Here is a 23,383-nt window from a genome sequence, read left to right on the forward strand (position 1 = left end):
GGGGGCGAGGGTGACAGGGTCACACGGGGGGGGGGCGGCAGGGATCACTCCGTGATGCGCCGGAAGGACAGGACGGTGGGGCAGACGGCGCCCCACTCGACTGGCTTGTGGTATTCGCCCTTCTCCAGCACGTACTGCCGGCCGCGGTAGTTGGGGTTCTCGTAGAAGACCCAGACGCCCTCCAGCACCTTGCAGGAGTGCACCTCGCGCGTGCGGTAGCGCTCCAGCACCGAGGGGCAGTCTTCCGTCGCCTCGAACACCTGCCCGGTGAAATCGCCCTTGTCGTACAGCTGGATCTTGTACTGCGTGCCGCTGGGCTGCAGGGGGAGAGACGGACAGAGGAGTGAGGGGAGCGCTGACCAGCTGTGTGCGAGAGCTGGGGCTCGGCGCGGCCTCGTGCCCGTGTGCGAGAGAGCTGGGGCTCGGCGCGGCCTCGTGCCCGTGTGCGAGAGAGCTGGGGCTCGGCGTGGCCTCGTGCCCGTGTGCGAGAGCTGGGGCTCGGCGTGGCCTCGTGCCCGTGTGCGAGAGCTGGGGCTCGGCGTGGCCTCGTGCCCGTGTGCGAGAGAGCTGGGGCTCGGCGTGGCCTCGTGCCCGTGTGCGAGAGCTGGGGCTCGGCTTGGCCTCGTGCCCGTGTGCGAGAGAGCTGGGGCTCAACGTGGCCTCGTGCCCGTGTGCGAGAGCTGGGGCTCAGCGTGGCCTCGTGCCCGTGTGCGAGAGAGCTGGGGCTCGGCGTGGCCTCGTGCCCGTGTGCGAGAGAGCTGGGGCTCGGCGTGGCCTCGTGCCCGTGTGCGAGAGCTGGGGCTCGGCTTGGCCTCGTGCCCGTGTGCGAGAGCTGGGGCTCGGCGTGGCCTCGTGCCCGTGTGCGAGAGAGCTGGGGCTCGGCGTGGCCTCGTGCCCGTGTGCGAGAGCTGGGGCTCGGCGTGGCCTCGTGCCCGTGTGCGAGAGAGCTGGGGCTCGGCGTGGCCTCGTGCCCGTGTGCGAGAGAGCTGGGGCTCGGCGTGGCCTCGTGCCCGTGTGCGAGAGAGCTGGGGCTCGGCGTGGCCTCGTGCCCCATTAGCCCCATTAGCTCAGTCTCAGTCCCATTAGCTATTAGGGCCCGAACAAGCTAAATCTCAAGCAAGTGCTGATGAGACCGAAAGCTGCCTTTCTAACAGCAGGGGCAACTCCTCTATTCCATCACAGTCCAAACAGCAGCTGACCGGTGGCGTCACCTGGCTGCTCACGACTGGAATGACTAAGGAGGGGGCAGCAGAGGCCGCAGGCCAGACTTACGAAGTGGATCATCTTGCAGGAGCCCAGCCGGTCGCTGAGGCCCATCCAGCGCTGGTACTCCGGATACTCCCCCCGGGTCAGGACGTACTGGTAGCCCATGTAGTTGGGGCGCTCGTACAGAACCCAGGCGCCGCTCTCCACCCGGATGGAGTTGCAGCGGCTCAGGTAGGTGTGGAAGTCGGAGCAGTCGCTGTCGCACTCATACCGGCGGCCCTGGAAGTTCTTGTCCTCGTAGAAGATGATCTGGGGCAGACGAGAGACGAGAGAAAGTGCTCTCAGTGGCCGAGCAATCGACCGCACGTGGATGTGATGAGATACCGTCCTTCCAGACAGGCTGACCTGGAAGCCCAGTACAGTGAGGGATCTGTCAAAAACTCAAGAACACCCTGTAAGGGTGTCTGTCTTGCTATTACCCCACTCTCCCTCTTTCACAACCTTATGAGAGCAGCTGTGTTACGAAGCTTCCTCTTGTTAGGTAAGATACGATTGATTGAGCCATCAGATGGATCTTAAGATCTGTTGGCAGAAAAATTGTATTTTTCAGGATTTCTAGCATGGGGAAATGTGTAAACGAATACCCAAAGCATTTTCTGAGATGAGTAGCATTGGCAGGTACACGGAGAATCACAGATAACTGTTATTAAATAAACTCTCTCCATTTCTGTAGAATAGCCTCCTTCATTAGGAGTTGATACAATACTGCTTTCAAAGCTCCAGTGAAGAACAGGCTGCACCTCTGATTGAATAAATCTGCAGAAGTCATGACATCATCCACAAACACAGGCCAGCAGCTACTGAAATGTTCAGCCAAGACTCTTCTACGCTGTATGGAAATGTTGATACTAAAAAGGGACAGAGATCTACAGAGACCTCAAAGCAGGAGTTCTTGTGAAAACGAGTAAAGTTGATTGGGAAGCTTTTGATCATTTTCTGTAATGACAGCTCTGTCATCATTTAAGCAGCAATTCCTGTTTGCAGGCTCTTCAATTAATCTGAGCAGCAGTACTTCAGTTATGAGCCCTCTTGCAATGGTCACGGACGGTCATCGTCTTAGGATACAAATAATTATCAATACTTCAGACATTCTAACCTAGACTAGAGAACTAATCCCGAGGCATAGCAATTATATTTATCTGTACTGCCTTTGGATATCTTAACAAAAGCGCATTCCAGTAACCCCTACTTCACTTTACAATCGCACTGTGAGGTGTGCAGAACGGTAGCATTTTGCATGAAAATCTGTAGAACTAAACTAAAAAAATCAAAACAGGCATGCGGACTGAGTAATCACTTGTAGTTGGTGCCTGACTGACCCAAGGCTACAATAAGTTGCAAAGAGGAGCCAGAGATTTACAGTCGTAACACAGGGCAGAGGCAGGATGCGATGCCAGGCCAGACACTGGTGACCTGGGCACAGCTGGCGCGCCGAGTCTCTGTCCAGTCTCTCGGTACTCACCCGGCCCATCGCTGACATCGTTCCCCTGAAGTCCGCGTGAAGTCGCACTGTGAAGCCGGACCCTCGCGCTGGGCCCTTTTTATAGCCCGCTGGGTTTTATAAACGGGACAACCGCTTTGTCATGAAAATGAGATCCAAAAATTGAGTCAGTGATTCTAACGCTATTCAGGTTTTCCAGAAAAGCAAAGTGGGATTATGGCATAAAGGCAACACAGTAGAATTCCCATTGAAGCCCCCTGCTGCCCTGGCCAAACCCGCCCCCCCCGCCTGGGCCAGATTGCACACCCCTCCTGTGCCAAGATCCCTGCCAAGTCTGGGAGCCCTGATGGCCTGGATTACTGCATTTCATCGCGTGTACAAAACCGATCCCCTTACTCAGTGCTTTTTTTTTTTTAATATGCATGTTGGTGGTGGTGCAGGTGGGTGGGGGTAGGTGTTCTAAAAGAAAGATTCTAGATCCATCAGCTTTGCCAATAGAAAAACAGAAAGCATATCACAATCAAGGGCCAGCCTTTTGTTCAGGCAGTGAGCAAGACCCATGTAGAGGAGAACCGATCATCAAGATGGAGGGGAGGAACTGAGCAGCTGCTACTTATGAGGAAACTCTTCCCTTAATTCGTAGTCCAGACCGCGGCACACTTGTGACTGATTATACAGGGTGGACCATGGGTTAAAATGAACTGATACAGTTTATCCGAGCAAAGGAGAGTGTGGCTCATGATTCTGTAGGTGTGACTGCACTTCCTCTTGGCCTGTTTTTAAGTATGTGTCTCTACCAGTTTGTCAGAGAACAATCAAGCAGCCCCAGCATCTCAAAGGAGCACACAGCAGCTTGTGAGGCCAGTACTGCACCACTAGTGCCTTTCTCCTCACCTGTCCCTTTGGTGCACCTATACATTTACCCAACAGAGGGCACTCTAACAGCACTCCTCTTCCAGGGTGGACGATCACAGCACTTCAGCGCTGTACCCAAGCATCAGTAAAATGGTTGTATATGAGATTATCCACATATACAAGTTTTAAATTTACTGCATTTGACTGGAATACAAAAATAGCCTCACACTCGAAATGACCATAACTACATGCAGTTGTGTTAGGGTTTGTAGTATACAGTATAAAGAAATATAACCTGACATGAGAAGTATGGAGCAGTATAGCCCTGTTGTCACCCTAAATGGCCAAACACTGCAGTCAGTCCCTTACACACTTTGACAACAAATACATGCCAGAGTCAAGGCACAGAACTGAGTGCTTTATTGCTTGAAAATGTGCTTTACAAAACCCTCCTTCCTTCATTCATTTTTTTGCGTAATGTACAGAAGAACTTACACATTGTGAACATGAGATATGAAACGGGAGCACATCATTTTACGTAAAGGTAAAGTGTTGTAAGGCTGTTTCAGAAAAGGCAGGATACCTAAGGCTTCCTCTATGCACCCTCTGTTAACACAAGGAGTTTCAGGCTGTTTAACCTATAAAAACAAAACTGATGAAGGAATTGAAGACAATTCTTGGGACCTCCACTTTGTTTTTTGTATTTTTTGATAAAGCAGGTGCTCCCTTTCAACAAAATGCACAGCTGGATTGTTTCTCTAGCTCCAGGCGTCCCTGTGCTGTTCCTTCTCTCTTCCTGTCTTGGAGACAGGTTTCAGCTCTCAGCTCTCACTGAAGCCAAGAAGGAGGAGTGGGTGAATGAGCACCTGGTGTAACATCCGTCACCCTCTCCCCTCTTCAGGTCAGCAGGACAGATTTCATATACTAACAACAAATCAGGCATAAATATGCAGTTATTAAGGTTTTGTAAAATTCCACTCTATTAAATGTTCCTCTATATATACATCCATTGTCTATCTCAGTTCATTTACAGGAAGAATCGAAAAAAACACACCAGTGCAAACCATACTCTAGACTACAGCTGGTCACATCATAGGGAACATTCTGTTTTAGATGAGCCGTTGGTGATACTCTCTAAGAACTGATGATGGAGATCACAGAGAGAGGTGAGGAGATTTGTGCCCTGTACTGTACTTGCTCCTGAAGCCTGGACATGAGTGAACAAAAGTCATTATGTCCAGCTTTCATAATGCACTAACCGTGCCACACACCAAGGTGAGCTGAAGCCCCTCTGCCCTGAGAAACCGTTGAGTGGGCTACTGCCACTCTCACTGGGAAACACAGTTCACACTCAGGCGTGTGGAGGTTCGAGCGGGCCGCACAGAGACCAGCTGTCGACGGGTGCTTTGGGATTCGCGATCGAGCGCCCCAGGGTGGGCGCGCAGCGCGACTACCCAGCCGCCTGTTTAGTCTCCGGGGGGGCGGGGATGAGGCTGTCCAGCTGCTGCCTGTGTCCCGACTCCAGGAGCCACTCGTGGAACTTCTGTTCAACCAGAGCCTGGAACTGCCTGCGCTGCTCCCTGCAGAGGGCGACACAAACCATTAACACACTGCAGACTGGCACACGGGTGACGCACAAGGCTTCCACGCAAGGGCAGCCAACAGCTGTACTGCCTCTCCGCTTGGGGTTGGTAATCCTGACTCACTTGTTGAGTTTTGCTTCCTTGACTGTCCTTTGCCAGTTCTGCACCCTCTGCTCTCGTGCTGTCAGGGCCTTCTGATACTGTGGGGGTAGCCCCCCTGGTATCTCGGTGGTGTCCCCCTCCATCTCGAAGGGCACCACCAGCGGACAGAACTCGCTGGGGGGCAGCAGGCGATAGGGCGGGTTGCCCAGGGTTCCCTCGGAGCCCAGCAGGAGCGGCTGGTCCCAGTTGTTGGGAACCACCGCGAGCCCCACGCTGGCCATGTGGTCCTCCAGCGAGGGGTAGTGCGTGTGGAAGGGGGCCAGAGTCAGGGCCTCGTTCCCCGGCAGGAGCAGGGGTCGCGTCGGGGTCAGCGTGTGGAAGGTGCAGCGAGAGGAGGCGCCCACCGACAGGCGGCCCGTCACGCAGACCACGCACACGTCCTCGCAGCTCTGCACGTGCACGGTGGACTGCACCGGGCCCAGCACCACCGTGGTGCTGCGGCACTTCTCCACACTCACGGACCTGCAGCGACAGGACACTGGGGTTACAGTCCACCTGGGAGAGCCACATTTACCATGGCTGGGAGATATCCATCTATCCATATACTATATGTACTTATACCTCTATACTTACATATATATAGACATTTCTTTTTGTTTTGAATTTTCTCATAGTCAATTATATTTTATACATCCACTCAATCTGGATTAGCTAATTGCGTTTTTCAGGTCCTGGCTTGCACAGGCAAGGCAGAAAGAGAAAGTGTAGGCAGACTCCTTCGATCTGTCAAAATTCAAAGCGCTCCTCTTTTAACATGGCACAGGTGGCACAGCGCCTCCCCAGAGGAGGGCAGAGCTCCTCACTGACAGCACTGCTTACCTACACGCACCTGGGAGGCCATGGTGTCTGAGAGACAAGACAGCCCTGGGTATCCGAGCAGTCTTGGCCTCTGTTCTGATCACCCTATCCTTGGTGCCGCCCATCCCACAGTGCACTGCCCCTTGGGGAAATCCCAGTCACAGTGGCCTAGGGACATGACCCAGGCTCGAACCCACAATCCTGGAGCTCAGCCTGCTCCCAGGAAAGCAACCTGAGCCAGCTGAGCCACTTGGGAGGCTTCACACTGGACGAATTGAGACCACCGGAAGAGGGGCGGGGAGCACAGAGCCTGAAACGGATCAAACCGGTACCCGTGTATTTATCCACGGGCTGTAAAGGGCGGCGGGACAGACAGACGGCACGCGTGCCAGCGCAGGGGGACAGGACACTCGCCTGAGCGGAGTCAGCAGGTAGATGTAGGCCTCGCTGCAGCGGTGCAGTTTGACGTTGGCTCCCGCCAGCTTCTCCGAGTCCTTGGCCACCGTCTGCCGGTACACCTGGGACATGAGCACCACCCTGCTTCCCGGTGGGGCGATGTGCGTGTTCCGCGCAATCTTCGCCCTCTTCATTGCGCCGTCCACTTAAAAAAAAAAAAACAACAGACGATGGTGACTACTGACAGGGCTCCGAGCCCGCTGCGTTCATTTACTTATTCGTAGATGACAGACCCGGGACTTTATTCCACTCGTTTCTCAAAGGAAGGCTAAGGAGCAGCCCCAGCAACATGATGGTATAGACCCTCTAGACACTCACGACAGCAGGATAGCAACAGTTAATCTTGTAAGCCCCTCCAATGTCAAAACACATCCAGCCCACGACTCTGTTCTCTCTCTGAACAAGTGGTGTCCTGTAAATAATGCACCCCGGTTTGTGATCACCGGAGGATTCTAAAATACATTTCTGACCCTTTAACAGGCTCTGTCCTCATTGTTCAAACATGAAATTTATCCTACAGATTTTTAGATTTGTTCTACGCTGCATCTGTGAGCTCATGACGTGCACTTCCTTTTACACTGAAGGTCACCTTGGATGATACCTTCCCCAGAACAGTTAATGATACATCATCTAATCATTTACTCAGCGGCGGGCACGGGGGCAGAGAGGTGGCTGCAGTACCTTGCTGTGCCCAGGCCAGCTTCTTGCCGGAGCGCAGGCAGGCTGTGGTGCCGAAGGGGTTAGCGGTCAGTGACTCGCGCAGCCAGGCCTGCAGCCGCGGCAGGGAGAAGCTGTGGGTCAGCGCAGAGTAACCAGCCTGGGCCTGCAGGGGCCCCCAGCCCAGCAGCTCGTGGAGGCCGTGCACGGCCCGCCCCCGGCTCAGCGACCCCTCCAGCAGGAAACTGAGCCCCCGCAGCGCCTCAGCCGACACCTGGCTGTCGTGCACTGCCTGGCCCGGCCCGCCCAGCTGCTCCGGCTCAAGAACCAGCTCCAGCAGGTCTGACAAGTGGGTCTGGATGAAGCTCAGGTGGGCCTGGTCATCCCAGTTCTGCAGTCCGGCAGGGAGATGAGCACAGAGATACAGGTGAAGTAAAGAGAACATCTTTTTCCATCATGCTCAACGGAACTGTACACATTTTGGTCTTACTAGTGCACTGTACAATAAGAACATAACATCCCTCAATATAAAAGCTATGCTTTTAACTTTAGATCCTTACATGTCTTTCTTGTTGGTTTCCCACGTTATTTAAATCAGGGACTCAGTCCTGGTCCTGGAGTGCCAGTTTTCTGCTGGTTTTTGTTCCAGATGGCACTTAATCACCAATACTAATCTGTACCTGCACCTGATCTGCTTGCTGGTTAAATTTTTTTCCGCACTGACCCCTTGGTTTCAAAAGCACCCCAACATACATTATTTCCAACAGACAAGAGCTTAGAACCCCTTCTTTGTTTTTAGTTACCTTTTGCTACTTACATGTCACACTCCACACTGGTCTACATCTGTCAGATGTTTGCCAACTCTTGAATTGTAACTAACTTTTTTTTAATTTCATGTGCAACTCCTAGTACCTGTTAAACCCTCCCTTTTGGTATTATCTTCAAAACTTGGCTAGTTTCCTAACTACACCAGAGCCTGATTGGTTCTAGATATAAAATAGGAAGGAAAGCCCTGTGGTCCTAATACATAGCCCTGTGGTACTCCACTAATTATAACACCTCAACTTGAGTCTTCACTTCTTTCTGTACTGTAAGTACTCATTAACCAGTTCTCACAAAAGAGACATACATCTCCTTGAACTGTGTCCTTTACAAGAAATTCAAGGAAATCAATGTCTCTGGTTTGAGAACTGCCTGTGATTTTCAAATTAGACTAAGGTACTTGATCAAAAGCTTCCTGAAAATCTAAGTATTCCACATGACATGCTCTTTCTGTATGCCCTACTGCTCTTGCTAGTTCAAACAAGTTCTAACACGTTAGTTAGCAAGACCAACCTTTTCTACATCCCTGCTGGTTATCCCTTTGAATCACCCTGCTATTGAAACGATCCTACGGTCTAGTTCTAATTATTGTTGCCACAACCTTACATGCAAAACGAGTAAGATCGATTGGTCTGTAATTACTAGGGCCTCTGCTGTAGCACCAGTCTGTGAGGAGGCCGGCAGCCTGTGAGCTACGGCGCTTGCCGGGGTGCAGCAGCTGAGTACCTTGTTCTGCGCGGCGGTTTTGGCGTCGCGGTCCGGGGAGGGCGAGCGGGAGCGGGAGCGGGGGCTGGGCCACTCCTCGCCGATCAGGGACGTGCGCAGAGAGACGCGGTTCAGCTGCTGGATGTAGAGGAACAGCAGGAACTGCAGAGTGTCCACGGAGAGCTGGGAGGGAGGGCGGGAGGGGGGACACAGAGAGAGCGGGACGAGTAAGGGGCGGAAGAGATGAAAGGTGTGGTTGAAACGCCGTAACATCCGATCCCTGCCATCTCATCGTGCCCAGAAAGGAATGGGGGCAGATATCCTTGAAGCCCCCCTGACACCACTGCCTTTTTTACCAGCTTTTGCCTCTCATCGCTCCCCCTCACCTAACCCCGTGCTGCCTGCGCTTCAGGGTCCTCTCCCCACCTTGTACCGCAGCTTGTCCAGCTCCTCCACCGAGCCGCACTGCGACACGGCCTCCGCCCACTCCAGCCGCTCCTCCGGGGGGCGCTGTGACAGCAGGTCGCAGGTCTCGAAGTAAAGCCAGGCGGTGTCTTCGGGCAGCTGCAGCTTCCCGCAGGCGATGTGGCGCCAGAGCGGCCAGTGCAGTCGCGGGAAGCAGCCCTCCCGTGTCCGCGCTCGCACGTAGGCCGCCATCTTGCGGAGGTAGTGCATGCTGAACTTGGCAGGGGGGGCAGCTGGCAGCACGCCCAGGAGGAAGGGCTCCAAGCGTGGCCACACACTGACACTGCGCTGCTCCATCACCCTGGGGGAGAGAGAGAGGCAGGAACAGAGGGGTTAAAACACACACTGACACTGCACTGCTCCGTCACCCTGAGAGAGACGGGTTAAAACACACACTGACACACTGGGAGAGAGAGAGGCAGGGACAGAGGGGTTAAAACACACACTGACACACTGGGAGAGAGAGAGGCAGGGACAGAGGGATTAAAACACACACTGACACACTGGGGGAGAGAGAGAGAGGCAGGGACAGAGGGATTAAAACACACACTGACACTGCACTGCTCCATCACCCTCGGAGAGAGGGGTTAAAACACACACTCGACACACTGGGAGAGAGAGAGGCAGGGACAGAGGGGTTAAAACACACACTGACACACTGGGAGAGAGAGAGGCAGGGACAGAGGGGTTAAAACACACACTGACACTGCACTGCTCCATCACCCTCGGAGAGAGGGGTTAAAACACACACTCGACACACTGGGAGAGAGAGAGGCAGGGACAGAGGGGTTAAAACACACACTCGACACACTGGGAGAGAGAGAGGCAGGGACAGAGGGGTTAAAACACACACTCGACACACTGGGAGAGAGAGAGGCAGGGACAGAGGGATTAAAACACACACTGACACACTGGGAGAGAGAGAGAGGCAGGGACAGAGGGATTAAAACACACACTGACACTGCACTGCTCCATCACCCTCGGAGAGAGGGGTTAAAACACACACTGACACCCTGGGAGAGAGAGAGAGAGAGGCAGGGACAGAGGGGTCAAAACACACACTGACACTGCACTGCTCCATCACTCTGACACCCTGGGAGAGTGAGACAGGCAGGGACAAGTACAGACCAGTCTGACTGGCACTGCCCAATGCTAACATGGCTGAGAAGGTGCCGATGGAGTGAGAAGAGACGGAAACAGCGATAACTGTGGGACACAGGAGTCACACAGTAGCCCCTACCGAGGACAAGCAGTCTAACTGCAGACGCGTAGGAGAAACGCAGATGAGGGGAGAAAGACTCTTCAGAAAGGCTGGCAGACAGAAACCACCGGATAAACCACCAGAGAAAGACGCTGCAACACCAAGGAGTCAAAAAGACCGTTTCTAACCCATGCCACACGGACTACATGAACGTTGAATGGAAAAAAAAACAACACTCGCCATTCAATGTTTAAAGTGTAAACTTGCGTCGTGCGCAGTGGACGATTTGGCTATTTTTTCCCTATTCGTGACGGAGGAAAACGAAACGTGCACGACCGAGGAAAGCCCTTCGCCAGGTGTCGGCTCTGTGGCCTTCGCCAACACCCAGCCGGCTCCGGAGGAAAGCCCTCCGCGTCCCCATGGCAACAGCTCCTGCGAGGGCCCCGTCTCCCCGACCGACATACCTGGCGCTGCCTCGCCGCGATACAACAGACACCCAAGCTTCACCTTCCGCAGGACCGCTCCCACCCTCCCGCTGGGGGCTGGGGGCTCCTCTATAAGTTTCAGTACACTTATGTGGCGACCCCTGTGCCCCCACAGGTGAATAAGAAAGGAGTTTCTGTCCCTGCCCTGCTTAAACCACCGACCACCTCTCTCGCGCTTTTGGCGCCGCCGCTTCCTCGGCCCCGTGAGCGCGCACGTCGTCAGCTGGAGCGCGGGCACGAGCAGGGAGCCCTGGCTCCACTCCTGCTTCCTCATAGACTTCCAAGCGCATTAATTAACCCGATTCCGACACCGACTGCTTTAACGACAGACAACACACAGCGCAATGCCGAGTCTTCCAACAGCACGCTTGCGGGGAAATAAATCGTGATGTTTAAAATGTTATTTCTAACCTCTCAGTACGGGATTTTATCCACAGAAGCTGAGGCAGAGCGTTCCGCTCACAAAACTCGAATCGATTTAAAGTGTTGTGAAATGGGAGTCAGACTTGCTTGTGGGGTTTTTTTTAAATCAGAAGACTATTCCCGTAACAGGTATTTTCAGAAAATTAAACCTAATGACAGTTATTATATCCCCCACCATAACACAGAAACAAAAACGAATACCTTCTGTTCAGCAACTGATTTTGAAAGCAAGGCGCCCTTTCTCAAGAGGGCGGCGTGCTCAGCTGCTCAAGCCCAGCGCGCCCCCTGCAGGCAGGCCGGGGACGGGGCGGGGCCTTCGCGGGGGCGGGCCTTCCGGGCGGAAGCGCCGCTGCCAGAGCCTGCGGGAGAGAGGCAGAGTGACAGGAGGGCCGGAGCGCAGAGGGGGAGAGAGCCGGAGAGCGGGCTGAAGTGGACAAATAAAAAAAAAAAAATAGAAAAAAACTAAACATCCATATGGCTTCCAGAGTACTGAGTCTGAGCAGCGCCTGCTGTCTGCTGCTGTATTTCGCGGCGGCTGTGCTGGCAGGGTGAGTCAACCGAGGCGCTTTTAGCGGCGCTAATACCGGCTGGTACACATGTTGCGCTGTGATTGGTCTGCCGCGGCTCGGACCCTTCCGCCGGGCTGGGCTGCGATAGCGAGCCGCCGCTTGTGAATTGCGGGTTTTGAGGCTGTTGCACTTTTTAACAGGCTTGCTGGCGGCGTGTCCCCGTAGGGGAGCTGGTGTATGTTGCACTGGTGTTGCCTGGTCGCTATACACGCTTTGAAAGGGCTGGCGCAGGGTCCGATGTACGCACCTCCTTACCTAACACACCGGTCCGTGCCCTGTTACATACAGCCCGTTTCTTTAAAACTATCTCGTCAGTTTTTTTTTTCAGATATATATATATTTTTTTTATGTGGGTTGCAAAACTGTACGCAGACGTTTCCATGAATGCAACCGACTCGGGGTTCCCTCTCGTTCGGGGTTCATTCGCTCGTGGGTTCGGTTTCCTTTCGGCTGACTGGAGGGAACACCACCCCCATTGCGTGTTTCATGTCCGTCCCCTGCATCTGGGGGGGCAGGCCAGCAGGGATACTGTGGGAATCCTGGAGTGTTTCTTCTGACTGTAATAAAGACTTTCCTGTGTGCGCTCTCAGAGTCTCTTCACACTGGACCCCACAGTGCTTGTCCAACAGCCCCGAGGGGTACAGGGGGAAATGGAGCCGTCTGTTTTCAGCTTGTGTGTAAGCAGCCCTCTCTGTGACGCTGTCTGTTCCTCGGTTCCAGGCGGGATTTCTACAAGATTCTCGGGGTGTCCCGGTCGGCGTCCATCAAGGACATTAAGAAGGCGTACAGGAAACTGGCCCTGCAGCTGCACCCGGACCGGAACCCGGACGACCCGCAGGCGCAGGACAAGTTCCAGGACCTGGGCGCGGCGTACGAGGTGGGTGAGCCGGGCCCGACTGGAGCGCGCTGTCCTGCTGCTCCTCGGTGCCGCCAAGCGCAGTGAAACCCAGTGAGCTGGACCTGCAGGGGGCTGCTGCTGGGGCACAAGGGGATGGCCTGGTTTGTTTTGAACACATCCCTAGAAGCGTCCCTAACATTCCCGACGAGTGAGCCGCAGGAATGAGCAGGAGGCCAGCAGGGCTGCCCCTGTAACGCCAGGGCCTGGTAGCTCATGCATATCTCCTGTACCAGGAGTGTGTGTGTTGCTTCGTAAGGTGTTGGCATCATTTCCTTGAGCGATACGACAAACGGTACACAAACAACAAGAACATCTCGGCACAGTACAAGTGCAGCTCCCACCCCCAGCTGTGAGCAGGTGTTTAATAGCCTCAGCCGGCTTCTCACCTGCACTCAGGCAGAAATCAGTCTGGGCTGCTAATGCTGAAATATCCGCAGCAGGATTGCTGTCCAGTACCACGCCCTGCTGTAGCAGTACCCCTGGCAATGATATGAGTGCTAGTATATCAACCTATAAGAAACTGTATTTTATATGGCTCCTTTAAAGGTGGCTTCTCAAAGAGCTTTACAGAACGACAACAACAACAATAAAAATAAAAATTACACAAGATGTGCACAATGAGATCACACAATGAGAGGAGACAGTAGATGGGGTACTGGATACAGTAGGATCAGGGGGGTAAAGAACAGGACCAGTTAAGGAAAGGCCCCTCTGAAGAAGGTGGCTTCGAGTCTGGATTTGAAGGAGTTTAGAGAAGCTGGCTCCCTGATGTTTTATCACTCGATCTCTTCTTTCACTGCCTTGTCTCCTGTGCTACAGAGTGTTTTGGTTCAGGTTGTCACTGGAAATGTCCACTGCCTTAGCGGGTTAGACAAAGGACGGTGATTGTCCAGCAGGTCTGTGGTGTTTGTGGGGCCTGTCAGTGATCCAGAGGCTGTAGTCACACCTGGACTGTTCTGATTGGCTCAGCTGTTTCCTTCCTGCTGTCTCTCTCCCCCAGAGAACAGGCTGTGTGTGTGTGTGTGTGTGTGTGTGTCAGTCAGTCTAGACCCCCCGAGAGAAAGACAATCACCTTACTAGTGTCTGTCGCTACAGTTGTGTAATATTATAGCACCTCGTGTCGTGGACAGATTTGTGACTATGCTTTTGTGCAACCCACAGTAGTATTAAAAAGAAAATCTGGGTCATGATACCCAGCAAGCCCTGAGCCTGAAACTCAAGCAGGTGTTATTGTTTATTATTCTCACAAGCTCCTGGGCCTTTTTTTTTCGCAAGACAGACCTAATTAAAATGTCTTCCGAAGAAAACGTATGTGTAATGTAATAGCGTCCCTCCTGTTAGACCTGTTTCCTGAATGTTATCTCGTTCGGTCTCCGTTGTCTTTAGCAACGTGTTTCGGTTGCAGCAACGTAAAATTCAAAACGTCGATGGCTTTTTCCAGAATCGCGCTTGACCTAGGGCACGGCAGATTCATACCGTCATTAATTAGGTGTGTTTTGATGACGTTATTAATTGCACCTGCCGCGATGTGGAAGAGCTCGTGGCTCAGAGAGCACGCTGCCTCTCGTGAGCCGCTGAGAGTTCCTTTGTTGTTGGAAACGGAGGCCCGTCCTGATTGGTCGACAAGCATGTGTGGCCGCATGTGATTGGTTGAGGGGTGAAGGGGTGAAAGTTGAATTGGCCAGCTGTTTTAACCACGCGGCTGTCTGAGACGCCGGGACCGGAAATCAGCAAATCTGCTCATTACATATTCATTTAATATGAAACTACATCAGGAAATCTTAAAAACGTTATTTTCCTAGCTATAGTGGCGAAAACGTAGCCCTTTCCACGACGTACAAGTGGCAAGCGTTATTTAAGAAGAGCTGCTGTACATTTGAAGAAAAAAATACATCAAATTAATCTCTTTAAAAATAAATATTAGGATTACATTCCTGAACTACGTTGTGCACTTACACAAATTACCGTATAATATAACCAGGTTATTTAATGGAAATAGTAAGGCAATACTATACTGTACCTACTCTGTGTTTCGCTGTTGACGTAATGCATGTGTTTCGTAATAGTGAAGAAACGATTCGCTTTGAGAATTATGTCCAAGTACCAAATGGTCAGTGGTCTTACATTACTTGTTCCTGTGTTGGAAAATGACGTGGACAGAATCGTCCTTTTGATGAACCTCTTATTCTTCACTGCACATGGTATAACAGTCAGCAGTCTTTTTGTGCACCTGGTCCTGCGTGGTGCCAGATGCTGTGGTGTTTGTGGCGGCTCCTGTGAGTGCTTGGCCACCTCCCTCTCAGTTCCCCGTGGTGCTGCAGAGCAGGGAGTCGGGGTGCGGGGTCCACCTCTGACCTTAACTGCATCGCAGGCGTCAGTGGCCTGCGAAGGGAGGCCTGCCTGTCATGGCTACAGGGCCTGGGGGTCCGGGGGTCCCCCGTCCCCTCAGAGAGTCTCTAAAGGGCAAGAGGTGTGTGTGCTCCTGCAGGTGCTGTCGGACGAGGAGAAGAGGAAGCAGTATGACGCTTACGGGGAGGAAGGACTGAAGGAGGGGCACCACAGCTCCCACGGGGACATCTTCTCCAGGTGGGTGCGGACAGCAGGAGGGGGGGTGGGGACAGCGGGAGGGAGGGTGGGGACATCTTCTCCAGGTGGGTGGGGACAGCTGGGGGAGGGGGGGAGGGGGGGTGGGGACATCTTCTCCAGGTGGGTGGGGACATCTTCAGGAGAGGCTGGTGAGGCTGGGCTGGTGCCCTGTGGTCAGCCTGGTAACAGTGAGAGCTCTGTGGATTGGCTCGTCGGACTTGATATCGAGGAGCGCTGACCCGCTGACGCAGCTCTTGGGAAATCCAGTCCGTAACGATTGCTCAGTTCGCTGCTCGGCTCAGTGAGACTTCATCAGCCGTTTGGTAGTGGGCACAGTGGTTAGCACTGCTGCCTCGCAGCACAGGGGGCTCTGGGTTCGATTCCAGACCTGGGGTGCTGTCTGTGTGGAGTTTGTATGTTCTCTCCGTGTTCGCGTCGGTTTCCTCCACATATCTGAAGGCATGCTGGTAGTTTAATTGGCTTCTGGTGTGAGTGAGTGGGGATGGATGGATGAATTAAACCATTCTGGTTGACTGATTGTCAGCTCCGTGCTGTTGGTAGCAAAATTACACCCTACCTCACGTCTCATCCTCTTAAATGATTTCTCCTCTCCTCTCTCTCTCTCTTCCAGTTTCTTCGGCGACTTTGGGTTCATGTTTGGCGGTAACCCGCGGCAACAGGACCGGAACATTCCCCGAGGAAATGATATCGTCCTTGACCTGGACGTGACCCTTGAAGAAGTGTATTCTGGGAACTTTGTGGAGGTAAATCCAGACGAGCACAACTTCCCCTCCAAAATGCGCTAAAGCCCTCAAAACGCCAATCGCCCATCGTAAGCAACTGACCTGTCATTTCAGGGCATGGTCTGTGTTCCTGAATTTTAAACCTCTTTAGCATTTATTTTAACTTTGTGTTATTATTTGTACCTTTCCCCATGGTTGCTGGGAATGTCCGGTATTTCTGTCTTACAGACATACAGTAATTCCCCTTCAGCAGATTTTGCCTAGTAAAGCCGAAGTCTTTGAAACAGGGTTCGCGGCTTGCGCTGGAATTGCAATTAAGAAGTTACTGACCACGGGGTGTCCCTCCCCTCCTCTCCCCCCGTGCGCTCCTGGCCTCTCCTGCAGGTGATCCGCAACAAGCCGGTGGCGAAGGAGGCGCCTGGGAAGAGGAAGTGCAACTGCCGACAGGAAATGAGGACCACGCAGCTGGGGCCCGGCCGCTTCCAGATGACCCAGGAAGTGGTTTGCGATGAGTGTCCCAATGTCAAGTGAGTGTGGGAGCGGTGGGCGACGGGGGGCTGGAGGTCAGTGCTTCGCCCCCCGGGACAGACGGGGGTACTCTCGAGCTGTAGGGGGCGGGGGGGACACGGCACCCTGACTCCCCTCTCTCTCTCTCGCCCCCAGGCTGGTGAATGAGGAGCGGACTCTGGAGGTGGAGATCGAGCAGGGGGTCAGAGACGACATGGAGTATCCCTTCATCGGGGAAGGTAACGCGGCAGACTCGCTAACTGTGGTTAAACAACGTCAAGCTTGTGAGAGCGCGTGGCCTTGAAGGCAGAGACGTGCCCACAGTCGTTTCTGGTGGAGTTACTCTCTTCGTGGGCGGGTTTCCTCATACTGCAACCCTACACAGTGCACCGGAGTGATTTATACTGCACTCTTAGACAGAGGACCGCGGGGCCCAGAATGAGTGGGAGAGTCCCAGATCCAAGAGGTGCCTCATTTTCTGGGATGAAAAGATGGATCCCGACCCTCTGATGGGATCTGTAAGGGAGTCTTCACGCAGTGCATTTAAAACCGAGAACAAGAACAGGAGGCAGGAGGCACTTTTGTTGCACAAAGGGTTGTGGGGGTAGGGAACGGGCTACCCAGCCATGCTGTTGAAGCCCACAGCCTGTGGACCCTGAGGAGCCTGTCAGATCAGTGGCCACTGCTCCTTTATGGGCATCGTGTGCTCAGCGAGAGGGCTGTTTTCCGGAGCCCTGAGCTCTGGAAATGCCAGGCGGGAGTCTGCATGATGTTGCAGCTCAGCGAAAGCTGAGGGAGCAGCCTGGAGATCAGCATGGAAAAGAGCAGGGAGGTCAGTGCGGGTGTTATGGGACGTGATTGGTGCGGTCTCTAGACTGGGTCCAGGTTAGTGTAGGAGCTGCTGAATTTTAAATCAAGGTCTTGGCAGACCAGCATGCAATGAGCAGGTCTGTGGAATAAACAATTGAATTGAGCGCAGTACTTTCCCACACTCCCACACTGACGGAGGTGAGACACTGTTTCCAAACGAGGCCCGAGGCGGTATCGCATTGTCCACATTATTGTGTGCTCTTTCCAGCTTGTACAGTGTGTATAATTGTCTTCCTCTCTCTCTGCAGGAGAGCCGCACATCGACGGAGAGCCCGGAGACCTGCGATTCCGCATCAAAGTGATGAAGTGAGAGCTCCCGGGGGATTGCTGTGGGGTTTAGTGCAGGAGTGAGCGAGCTGGGAACGGAGGTGTGGGAGTGCTGGGGAGAGAGCTTATTGCTACAGCTGAGAATGCAGTCCTTTCCTTCTCCCACTGTTCCCATTCCCCCGCTTGAACCTGTGATCCTCCATCCCTCCCTCCCTCTCTCACTATCTGCTTTCTTCTTCTCTTTCTCTGCTTTCCTGTACCCTTTCCCCTCTCTGCTTTCCTCTGCCCTGTCCCCATCCCTCTCTCCTCCTCCTCCTCCTCTCTCTCTGCTTTCCTCTGCCCTGTGTCTCTCCCTCCTCTCTCAGTGAGAAGACTGGTGTTCTGATGGTGTGTGTTTCTCCTCAGACACCCCGTGTTCGAGCGGCGCGGAGATGATCTCTACACCAATGTCACCATCTCCCTGGTGGAGGCGCTGGTGGGCTTTGAGATGGACATCACACATCTGGATGGACACAAGGTGCGTTCACGGGTGCACAAGCATGCTGCCTGACCTGTTCTCATGCAGCATGAGCACACCTCCCAATAACAGACTGTGGACACTCTGCACCCTGGCATTTTAGACACCCCTATCCACAAACCACAAGCAAGTCATTTATATCCCGTCCTCCTGTTTGGCAAGGAATGGATGGAACAGTCAGTCACCTACCTGTTCTTTTCATTCAGGTGAAACAATGTGGCTGTGCATTTAAATAAGAGGTTCTTCTTTACACAAAGGGCTGTGGGTGTATGGTACAGGCTAGGCAGCCATGTTGTTGAAGCTATCCAGCAGTTGAATTGATGGTGTGATTGCACTGGTTTAATGCGGAGTTCAGGATTATACCTGTGTGTTTCACAATTTAGGAATGGCGCTATAAAATTGAAACGACATTTAAATGAGTTCTGGATTAACAGTGCAACTATGCAAGGATGCACAAAGAAATTAAGAGGAAATGTGTTTTTGTTTGAGACCAGGATGCACTTAAGCTTTATAAATGCTGAAGTTGATTCGGTGGGAGCAGCTGACTGAGAGCCTTATTAAGTAGCTGCTAAGCCCTAATGAGCTGAATGGCCTGTGTGTGCCTCTGTGCTCATAGTCTCTCTCTCTCTCCCTCCCTTCTGATTTCTGCCATTCTTCTCCGTCCGTCTCCCACTGTCTGTCCACACAGGTGCACATCGTCCGCGACAAAATCACGAAACCGGGGGCCAAGCTGTGGAAGAAGGGAGAGGGGCTCCCCAACTTCGACAACAACAACATCCGCGGCTCGCTGATCGTGACCTTCGATGTGGAGTTCCCCCGGGAGCAGCTGACCGAGCAGCAGAGAGAGGGTGAGACCCCGAGACGCGCGCGTGAAGACTGGGGCTTCTCCTCGGGTTAAAGCAATTCATGGCTGAGGTCAGGAGTGTTCGCTGGGCAGCTGGTTGAGACCCCAAAAACTGAGATCTGGGAAAAGCAGGACTACAGCTGCCCATCCCAGACTGAAAGATGAGCTTGGCTTGTACTTTTGGGTTAGTAGAGAAAAACAGTGGTCTTCTGGGAGATGCAGAAAGTTATTCTCTTTGGCGGACATCTGTATTTTAAAGGAGCTGTTCATCTTCCAAACGTTTATGTTTTGCCCCAGTGGGCTGAAAGCTTCTGAAAGCTGACAGGCTTCTGGACAAGTGAACAGCGGACCCAGGCTGTTGTTTTCTTTCCATCTTAGAGCAGAGATGGTTCTTCCTGGTCTTAGAGAGCATCAGGGATTTCACTTCACCTAAAACTCTTAATGACTCCAGTGGATCGGTGACAGTCTTTGAGAATTGTGCCTGCCCCACACCACTGACCTGGATCAAATAGTATTCAGATTAAGTGCCTTTTTGTAAACCTGCAGGCCTTTGCCTGTCCTGAGACTGGGTCACAGGTGTCTTCCCAGGGGCTGAGGGGACAGCCTGGTCGCTTTGAGGGATACTAGTACTGTACCTGCGCTCCGAGAAGCCAGGCAGCATTCTACCCAAACCCTGCTTCAGGTGTTAAGACTGAACTGAGCCACTACTGTAGTGCAGGGGTTTCCCACCCTGACCTCTGGAGCGCCCCATTCCCGCAGGTTTTGGAGGCCACCATCCAATCGCCAGTGTTGTACGGCATCACTGTGATCGCTCAAGCGGGAGACTGGGTTAAATGAAGTCATTCAGAGGCCGTGGGGGGTCAGAGCCCTCCGGATGGAACAGCTTACCTGCCGACAGTGCCAGGGGGCTGCCAGGCTCCGGGTACAGGTGGTGTGCGGGCCTGGCTGTATCGGGGCTCTCTGGGAGCAGGTGGCGTGTTAGTGTGACCCCACCCCGTGTGACGCAGTTGCTCTTGTTGCAGGGGTGAGGCAGCTGTTGAAGCAGACACCACTACAGAAGATCTACAACGGACTGCAGGGGTACTGACCCCAATGGCGCACTGGACTGCCGACAGACAGACAGACAGACGCACGCAGAGAGAAAAACAAGCAACAGAGTTTATTTAATTTCCAGTGTGTGCTCTCAGGATGGGTTAATGTCGTCTTTGTATTTTCCACTTTCAATGTTTGGGATGTCTGTGACATTCAGATCTTTATAGTTGTCACAATTTTATTTTTTTTATGTTTTTTCCCCTCCCACGCATTTATACGTTTGTTAATTTTAGGTGGTTTATAGAGATCAGCCAAGGTCTTCTGAATGGCAGAAGGGAGTGTGGGTTTTTTTTCTGATGCCATGATGCTTTGAGATGGGAGTTCTTGTTTCGTCATCCTTCTTGATCGAAGACCACCTGCATAGGAGAGTGGGGGTTGGGGGGGGGGGGTGGAGTTTCAAGCTGTCAATCACGCCGTCACCTGGGCTACGGCTGCCATGACGGAAGGAACCTGCCAATCGCGGCTCTCCAAAGTCTGAACTGGACACAGCAACCAATCACAGCCGGGAATGAGGGGGCGTGGCTTGGGAGAGTAAGAGCGGGCGGTGCTTGGTCCTGGAATTTCGCTGGACTGGAAGTTCTGGAAGTTTTTTTTTTATTGCTTTTATTTTAAGCCTTCAGCTGACCGTGGAATGTACCCGTTTTATTTTTCCTTAGAGACATACCATGTGTAAAATCTAGGTTTCTGTTAGGTCTTCTTTCCATCCGGAAAGCAAACACCAGCATGGTCTCGGGTTCCCTGTTTTTATATTTTATTTTATGTGTATTCTGTGTGCCCCGGTGGTGGTGGTGGCGTACCCCTGCTCAGAACGCCCCAGCGGACATCTGGCCTCGCTGTTGGAGAGCGGTCTTATATTTTTAAAAGCAAAACACCAGCGTGTCCCTCGCCAGTGCGGTGGAGAGGGCCCTGACAGTGTCGGGGGCGTGGGAGCCTGCTGGTCCTCGTGCTCCTCGGGGGGGCCGAGTGGAAACAGGTTCCTCGAGCGGAACGGGTATCACTCTCTCGCCGGGGCTGTCCCCTTTATGATGTCATAGGAGGGCGTCCCTTTATGATGTCATAAAGGAACCCACCCCACCCCGCCCCTGCTCCGGAGCGGCTGACACTTGGGAACGGCTCCAGAAACAGGGCTGGACTAGAGCAGGGCTGCGTCTCCAGCCCAGGAGGGGCTCGTCCAGCGGGGATCAGCGATCCAGCAGCGGGGTTCCCCAGGGCTGGAGCTGGGCGCCCCTCGCTCAGGGTTATTCTAAACGGGGGGGCCAAGTCCAGTTCTTGAGGTCGGCACGGTTTTATTCCACCTCCGACCTCAGTCGGGTTATGTGATTAAGCAGCGAGGATCACCTGCTCTTTAGTTAGTTGCTGATATGGAAATGCCTGTTATCCCCTCTGTGGTACTGGGCCGGGCCTGCTGGTTCTGGTCCAGCGGTCTGGCTTGGTACCAGGAGTCCACTCCTGGTGGTACCCGAGGCCCCGCTGGACCTGCTCTCCCCCTGGGCCTGGTTCTGGTTCTGCCTCGCCCCTTCCCGAGAACGTCCGCACCTGGTCGGGTGGCGTTACAGGTTGTAAATTGTCCCCCTTGGTTTCGTTTCTTTTCTTTTGTTGTTCCCACCCTCTTGGCCTGTCCCCCCAGCGCTGAGTTGGGATGGTTGCTCGCCTGTGATTCTTCTTTCGAAACGAACCTCTCCAGCACCCCTGCGCCTGTCCCGTCAGCTGGTGACCCCCGCCCTCTCTCTCAGCACCCTCATTGTCCGGACTCTCGTCAACTCGAGAGTTATAATTTTCTAGAATGCCCTTAACAATGCAATTTTTTGACTCCAGGCTGCAATTAAAGAGTTTATAAGAACGTTTCCCTGTTGCACTGTGCTGACTCGAGCGTGGGGACTCTCTCCCAGGCCAGGGCTGCTGCTCTAACAGCTGTGTGTGCGGCTGCAATCGTGCGTCGGTGTGTCACTGCGCGCGCCGATCACCCTGCATCTTGTAGTCTGTGTCAGGGTGTGAGCCCAGCAGTCTGTGCGTGTCCGTCAGGGAGTGTGGTCTGTGTGCATGGCGGGGTTTCAGTAAGTGGCTGTGGTCAGTCAGCTTCAGTAAGTGGCTCTGGTCAGTCTGTGTGCGTGGTGGTCAGTCAGGGTCTCGGTGAGTGTCTGGTCAGTCTGTGTGCGTGGTGGTCAGTCAGGGTCTCGGTGAGTGTCTGGTCAGTCTGTGTGCGTGGTGGTCAGTCAGGGTCTCGTGAGTGTCTGGTCAGTCTGTGTGCATGGTGGTCAGTCAGGGTCTCGGTGAGTGTCTCCGGTCAGTCTGTGTGTGTGGCAATCAGTCAGGGTCTCGGTGAGTGTCTGGTCAGTCTGTGTGCATGGTGGTCAGTCAGGGTCTCGGTGAGTGTTTCCGGTCAGTCTGTGTGTATGGCAATCAGTCAGGGTCTCGGTGAGTGTCTGGTCAGTCTGTGTGCATGGTGGTCAGTCAGGGTCTCGGTGAGTGTTTCCGGTCAGTCTGTGTGTATGGCAATCAGTCAGGGTCTCGGTGAGTGTCTGGTCAGTCTGTGTGCATGGCAGTCAGTCAGGGTCTCGGTGAGTGGCTCTGGTCAGTCTGTGTGCGTGGTGGTCAGTCAGGGTCTCGGTGAGTGGCTCTGGTCTTGATTACAAACAACAAGACCACTGTTGCCCTTTTTATGCAAAGCACATTCGTCAACGTGAAAAAGAACCAGGGTGTTTTTAAGGGGCACTACGTGCAAGGTTGTCGCGGGTAGTAAATAACACATCCGAGAAGCAACACTTAGAAAGTCCACCGACTCACACCTGCGGACCGCGGCAATATTGGAAACATTTTTTATTTTCACATAACAGCAGTGAACATATATCTGAATTCTTTAATAAACTGTCATTAATTAACTGTCATTGTCTTATGCGCAAACATGAAGCGATGAGCTCACAGTCCTTGTATCTGTGTGTTGCCGGCCAGTCCTTGGTGTAGAATACAGCGGGAGGGCTCACCTGCCCTCTGAAGACACAGGTATGGGCGCCTGTGTTACATCCTCGGGTGAAGTCGAGTCTTCTGCAGTCTGCAATGTAAAGACTCAGACATGTCTGCTTGTCCTGCTCCATGAAGTTGCCCACCCGCCCGTCGAACAGCACAAACGACGAAACTCACCGCAATCGTTAGAGCTGCGTTTCTGTCGCTTTG

General features: G+C 53.3%; 3 protein-coding genes across 4 annotated transcripts; 1 reads left to right on the forward strand and 2 right to left on the reverse strand.

Annotated features, from left to right (window-relative positions):
• Nucleotides 1–44: 44 nt before the first annotated feature.
• On the reverse strand, nt 45–2,746 carry crygs2 (crystallin, gamma S2). The gene is made up of 3 exons (XM_088930000.1): nt 2,729–2,746; nt 1,273–1,611; nt 45–317 (listed from the first exon to the last, which is right to left on the reverse strand). The coding sequence occupies exons 1-3, from the start codon at nt 2,744–2,746 to the stop codon at nt 45–47; spliced, it is 630 nt and encodes a 209-aa protein (XP_088786126.1).
• A 1,215-nt stretch (nt 2,747–3,961) lies between these two features.
• Nucleotides 3,962–11,578, reverse strand: tbccd1 (TBCC domain containing 1). Of its 2 annotated transcripts, none has more exons than XM_088930603.1 (7): nt 11,521–11,578; nt 9,172–9,511; nt 8,767–8,928; nt 7,243–7,609; nt 6,520–6,706; nt 5,269–5,769; nt 3,962–5,142 (listed from the first exon to the last, which is right to left on the reverse strand). In XM_088930603.1, the coding sequence occupies exons 2-7, from the start codon at nt 9,505–9,507 to the stop codon at nt 5,013–5,015; spliced, it is 1,683 nt and encodes a 560-aa protein (XP_088786729.1). In that variant the 5' UTR covers nt 9,508–9,511; nt 11,521–11,578; the 3' UTR covers nt 3,962–5,012. The 2 variants fall into 2 exon arrangements, with proteins under 2 accessions (XP_088786729.1, XP_088786728.1); XM_088930602.1 differs by lacking the exon at nt 11,521–11,578 and adding an exon at nt 10,876–11,105.
• Nucleotides 11,579–11,606: 28 nt separating this feature from the next.
• dnajb11 (DnaJ heat shock protein family (Hsp40) member B11) lies at nt 11,607–22,056 on the forward strand. The gene is made up of 10 exons (XM_088930605.1): nt 11,607–11,867; nt 12,609–12,765; nt 15,275–15,372; nt 16,004–16,136; nt 16,500–16,642; nt 16,779–16,861; nt 17,741–17,798; nt 18,165–18,276; nt 18,965–19,124; nt 20,143–22,056. The coding sequence occupies exons 1-10, from the start codon at nt 11,794–11,796 to the stop codon at nt 20,205–20,207; spliced, it is 1,083 nt and encodes a 360-aa protein (XP_088786731.1). The 5' UTR covers nt 11,607–11,793; the 3' UTR covers nt 20,208–22,056.
• The last annotated feature ends 1,327 nt before the right edge of the window (nt 22,057–23,383 follow it).

This window comes from Atractosteus spatula, chromosome 13 (assembly GCF_055471065.1).
Source record: "Atractosteus spatula isolate fAtrSpa1 chromosome 13, fAtrSpa1.hap1, whole genome shotgun sequence".
Lineage (NCBI taxonomy): Eukaryota > Metazoa > Chordata > Actinopteri > Semionotiformes > Lepisosteidae > Atractosteus > Atractosteus spatula.